Source organism: Aethalodelphis obliquidens, unplaced genomic scaffold, assembly GCF_003676395.1.
Source record: "Aethalodelphis obliquidens isolate GAN/ISIS:26980383/991018 unplaced genomic scaffold, ASM367639v1 scaffold11, whole genome shotgun sequence".
In the NCBI taxonomy this organism is placed as follows: Eukaryota; Metazoa; Chordata; class Mammalia; order Artiodactyla; family Delphinidae; genus Aethalodelphis; species Aethalodelphis obliquidens.
In genome coordinates, this window is record NW_020837955.1 from 15,459,803 (window position 1) to 15,465,802 (window position 6,000).

The window sequence follows — 6,000 nt, forward strand, 5'->3', positions numbered from 1 at the left end:
AATATTTTATATCTTAAAAATGACAAAAACTATTATTCATTCATTATTGACCACCTAGACAAAGCTAACTGTTGGGAATACGTAATAAAAATACACGTGTCTCGCCCTAAAAAGTTTTAGAAAACTCAACTTCTCTTTTACAATATGAACAGTTTCAGGTTCAGATAAGATTCTGGGAATATCTACTGATCATGTAACTAATACTATAGCCCAAAATTTAAATTCAAACAGCAACTTCCTTTAAAGAAATTCAAACAGTTCCCACTACAGAAAGGTATTTTGTCTTCAGATTTTCATCACAATTCAAGATTTTAGAGCAGGCTGAAGGATGATCTAATCAAATTTATCAACCCCCTCTATGGTTTCTGGGCAAAAAAAAACGATCAACCATTTATAGGCAGCTCCAAGAGGGAAAACCTCTTCCCTATAAAATAGTAAATAACATATTCAACCACTCCCATCTCTGCTAAGGAGGGATTCCAGTGCCCACTCACAAACCCAGCTTTCCAAGATTTGGAATCTCCTATTCAGTATAAACAGCACCAACAGACACAAAGCCAAAGCACCAGGGCAATGTAAATAAGCTCACTCTACTGAGTTCTAATATACACTTACTCAATTAAGACAACTGAGGTCTCAAAGCTGGGGTAAGACCACCTGGAAATTCTTTCTAGGAAAAGCTAAATTTCAGTGTTCCTGCTTAGGAGAAAACACTCTAAAAATAAAGTAATGATTTCCTAAACTGCAGATCCCTCTGATCTGGTCTTTAGTTGTTCTACTAGGAGAAAGAAAACGTATTACGTATAGAGTGGTTATTATCTACTAGGCTCAACGCTAAGAGCTTTAAAAGGATTGTCTGATTTAATTCTGACATTCTCTGGAATAGACATCATTATGTCCATTTACAGATGAAGAAACTGAAGCTGAGATAAGTTTAAAAATTGGCCCAGGGCTTCCCTGGTGGCGCAGTAGTTGAGAGTCCGCCTGCCGATGCAGGGGACACAGGTTCGTGCCCTGGTCCGGGAAGATCCCACATGCCACAGAGCGGCTGGGCCTGGGAGCCATGGCCGCTGAGCCTGCGCGTCCGGAGCCTGTGCTCCGCAACGGGAGAGGCCGCAACAGTGGGAGGCCCGCATACCGGGGGAAAAAAAAAAAAAAATTGGTCTAAGTATTTTATTCTTTTTGGTGCTACTGTAAATATGATTCTTTTCCTAATATCCTTTACAGATAGTTCATTCTATCTGTATAGAAACACAACTGATTTTTGTAGGTTGATTTTGTATCCTGCAACTTAAACTTGTTTATTTCTAACAGTTTTTTTGTTAGTGTCTTACGGGTTTTCTCTATATAAAATCATGTTGGGACTTCCCTGGTGGTCCAGTGGTTAAGAATCCGCCTTCCAATGCAGGGGACGCAGGTTCAATCCCTGGTTGGGGAACTAAGATCCCACACGCTACGGGGCAACTAAGCCCACGTGCGGCAACTACTGAGCACGCGCGCCACACCTAGAGCACCCGCATGCCGCAATAAAAACAAGAACAAAAGACAAGTGTTGGTGAGGATGGGGAGAAATTGGAACATTTGTACACTGTTGGTAGGAAAGCAAAATAGGGCAGTGGTATAGCAAATAGTATGGAGGTTCCTCAAAAAAATTAAAACTAGAATTACCATATGATCCAGCAATCTCACTTCTGTGTATTTATCCAAAATCGCTGAAATCAAGATCTCAAAGAATTATTAGCACTCTCACGTTCACTGAGGCATGATTAACAACAGCCAAGATGTGGAAACAACCTAAATGTCCACGAACATACAAACAGACAAGCAAAATGTAGTATACACATAGAATGGAATATCACTCGCCTTTAAAAAAGAAAATTCTGCAATATGTGACAACATGGATGAACCCTGAGGACATTATGCTAACTGAAATACGACAGTTGCAGAAAGACAAGTGATTCCACTTATATGAGGTATTCACTTACATGAGGTATCTAAAATAATCAAATTCACAGAACTAAAGAGTGGAATGGGGGTTGCCAGCAGCTGGAAGAGGAGGAATGTGGAGTTACTAATTAACAGGCATAAAGTTCCAGTTAAGCAAAATGAACAAGCTCTTGAAATCTGGTGTACAACACTGTACCTATAGTCAACAGTACTTACTGTACTCTTAAAATTGTACCAACAGGGTAGATCTCATGTTAAGTGTTTTTACTACAATAAAATTTTTAAAATGTTTAACTGGCCCAAGGACTCAAACCCATTTCCAACTGACACTCAAATCTGTGCTCCGACTTAAACCACACAAACTGCCTCGGAAGAGATTAAAAAGTACTGACTGACAGCGTTCTCTCTCTGCGCTGTTAGACGTTAGGAAATTCGCTTAATAGCTCTGGGCTTGAGTTTCCTCACCATCAACATGAGTCTCAGGGCAAAGGCAGGCAGCGCTGCCACCACCAACTGGTCGGTTTGCAGCCAACGCCGCTGGTAGTCCCCCAACGGGCATCAGCAGGACCAAGCGGGGGCCCAGCTGGAGCCCAGCGTCGCGGCCGGACCACCGCGCCTCAGCTCCCGCAGGCGCGAAGATGAGAAACGCCGCGGGAGAAAGGAACAAAGCCCGGCCCCTCTGGGTCACCGTGACCCGAGGGAAGGGCATCAGTACGACCAGCCCACGGCCTCGTTTCCAAGGCAGCTGGACCAAGAGCTTGTCTCACCTCCGGCCAGATTCGCCGGCTGGCACCTCCCCTTCACTCCGCGCCTCAGTCGCCATCTTAGTCAGTAAACTTCTTTCACCACCCCCAACCCCGACCCCGCCCCCCTGCCTTTGGATTGGCTAAGGTGTTTCCCCATCTTTTACACGATTGGATGACTTGACCGGCCCTCCTCAACTTAAACAGCTTCATGATATTATAGGTCTATTCAAATAACTAACCGTCCTTGGTCGCCCCCAGTCTTGGCGGAAAAGAAAGGATGGGGGAACCCAGCCCCGAGGCCTGCCGGGAGTTGTAGTTTCTCATTTTGATTAACCCTTCGGATTCCACCGACTTTTAGGTTCATGTCAGAAATACCAAGCCAATGCTCAAACTTTGTCCTGATGTATAAAACTCAGAATTACAGATCTGTTGAACTTGAAAGTGACTTTAAGAGTCGCTCTCTAAAATGCAAGATTCGTTTTCTGTCCTGATACAGATTGATACACCCAGAATTGTAGGTACAGAGTGGGAGCCAAGAAGTACCTATTAAATTTAGTTCACAGCCTGCTTTCTTTAGACAGCATACCGGGGGGATCACTTCTTCATTCCACCTACTCCCTTCCAGCTTCCCAAAGAACCCACAGAGTTTGCCTCTCTGATCTGAATCATGGAGATAAAACCTGCATAATTTTGTCCCTGGCTGAGCTTTAATCCTCAGTGGGAGAAATAACCATAATTATGCTTGCCCTCCCTTGCCTCACGGGCTTCTGGTGAGGATTAACTGAGGCAACAGATGCGAGAACATTGTAAACTTAAAGCATTAATTTTTTCTCTGTATTATCTTTCTCTGCTGGATTTTTCTAGGAATATTTTTCCTGTTGTTCCTTCTGCATCCTTTCACCTGAAGATCTCCCAGCACTCTCCTTCTCTTTTACTAAGCTCTATCCACATATATTTTAGTTTCTCAAAAGCCTTTGCTCTGTTGTTTTTCTGGCTGGCCTGCTTTATTACATTTCACATCTCAGTTTAAAAGTCACTGGTTCAGGGAATTCCCTGGTGGTCCTGTGGTTAGGACTCCGCACATCCACTGCCAGGGCCTGAGTTTGATCCTTGGTAGGTGATCTAAGATCCCGAGAGCCGTGTGGTGCAGCAAAAAATAATAATAATAAATCAAAAAATAAATAAAAGTCACTGGTTCAGATGCCTTCCATGCCCCCCCCGAATAAATCAGTTCCCCTACTAAACTTTCACATAGCACTTGTACTCTTCCTCATAGTTCTTATCACAACTTATATAGTTTGTGTGACCATTTGTTTCACGGGAGTGTTCCCAACTAGACTTCCTGCCACATGTGGGTGGAGGCTACATCTATTTTGCTCCCTGTGGCATGTGGCACATAGTGGCCTTCAAAAAATATTTTTTCAGCAAATGAATAAGTAAATCCTCAGGCTCTATTATCCAAATCAAAAATTGAATCAAGTATTCTAATAGATTATTTCAATTGATTAATTTATAAGTTTGGTAAAAGTGTCTAAATAAAATTGCATTTAGTTTTATGTTTAATAAATTGTCCTTATTGTACAAATGCATGGAAAGAAATGCAAAATTCAACAAATACATATCAGTGAAATTTTTCACTGAACCCCAGACAGCCTTGGAAAATCCAGGTTGCATAACTGCTGTATATACAAAGCAGGGAACCCAAGACTCAAATTCTGCCCTTTCCCTGAAGTGTGAACAGGTTTCCCTCCCCACCGCTGGCCCCATGACACCCAGGACATCAATTAATCGACTGACTGAATTAAACTGATGCTTTCGCACAGAAGAAATATTCAAAACTTTAAACTATTACGACTACAACTAGGAAGAACACCATATTTCTGGTTCATCTGTTTTGCTGACATTTTTTACACAAAGTCCTTCATGTTTGGGGAACTACACACCGTAGTTAAAGAGCATGGGCTCTGGAGTTAGTGAGCCTAGGCTCGAATCTGGCTCCATCGCTTCTAGCTGTGTGACCCCAGACAAGTTACTTAACTTTCTGATTCTATTTCCTTTTCTGTAAAGTGAGGACAATGGTAATTCTCAGAGGCGTATTGTGAAGATTAAATGAGATAACCTCTGAGGAGCTGCTTCAGAGCAGAGTGTCTGGCACACACTAAGTCTAGATAAATGTTCAAGGTGAGATGATGAATATTAAGAATGCTAAACTCGGGGCTTCCCTGGTGGCGCAGTGGTTGAGAGTCCGCCTGCCGATGCAGGGGACACAGGTTCGTGCCCCGGTCCGGGAAGATCCCACATGCCGCGGAGCGGCTGGGCCTGGGAGCCATGGGGCCACTCAGCCTGCGCGTCTGGAGCCTGTGCTCCGCAACGGGAGAGGCCACAACAGTGAGAGGCCCGCGTACCGCAAAAAAAAAAAAAAAAAAAAAAAAGAATGCTAAACTCCACGGGAATTCCCTGGTGGTCCAGTGGTTAGAACTCTGAGCTTACACTTCAGGGGACATGGGTTCGATCCCTGCTCAGGGAACTAAGATCCTGCATGGTCCGCGGGTGAGGCCCAAAAAAAAGAATGCCAAACTCCCTTCTCAGATAACACTTCTATCTCCATTGCTGTGTGATAAGGACCATACATTACACTTGAGGTTACAGTTTAATCGGTTAGCCTGGAGAGGGGAGTGTCCCTCCTCAAAACCAGCTGTCCTGTTGTGACTTCTGATTACAAGAAAGTATCACTGCTGAGTGCTCTAAAAGTATCCCCCAGCCGACAAGCCTGCACACCCTGTTTCTGCGAGGATGTCACGGCTCCCCTGAGATCATCTTCCTTACCCGGTCTAGTTATTGATTGTTAGAGCCACGATAAGTACAGCTGTACAGCAGGCATTCTTGAAAGTTCAGAAAGTCCTCTTGTTTCCAACAGCCTGGCTGAACAAAAGGTCACAGAACAGTGGCCCCAGCCCTCAAGGAGTTTACAGTGAACTCAGGGAGACAAAATGGACACAAGTAAGTCACATACAACAAAAGACAGTTTAGAATTATGAAAGACTAAATACCAAAGTAGAGAACAGACTCGCAAGAATTCAGAAGTGTGGAGAAGGGAAGAAGGCCAGGGCTCCAAAGGATGGTTGAAGAGCAGAGGCATGGACATGAGTCTGCCACAAATGTGACTGCAAATCCATCCACCTACCCCAACAGACCTGGAGCTTTGGGCAGATGTGGTATTCGAATCTTCTTTGTGTTTCCAGGCCCTGGCCTCAACGGGGGCGGGGGGGTGGGGGGGGGAAGGAGGAGGAAAGCAAAAGAAGGAACA

At 44.1% G+C, this 6,000-nt stretch overlaps 1 protein-coding gene across 2 annotated transcripts in view; it reads right to left on the minus strand.

Moving 5' to 3' along the window:
- The window catches only part of ARHGAP19 (Rho GTPase activating protein 19), a 54,631-nt gene extending 51,839 nt beyond the window's left edge, over positions 1–2,792 (minus strand). The window contains exon 1 of one of the 2 annotated variants that reach the window (XM_027112181.1): positions 2,715–2,792. In XM_027112181.1, coding sequence (XP_026967982.1) covers positions 2,715–2,770 — 56 coding nt within the window. In that variant the 5' untranslated portion in view covers positions 2,771–2,792. Of the gene's footprint in view, positions 1–2,412; positions 2,628–2,714 lie in introns of those variants that run through there. The other variant, XM_027112182.1, reaches the window with a different exon arrangement.
- Positions 2,793–6,000: the final 3,208 nt, after the last annotated feature.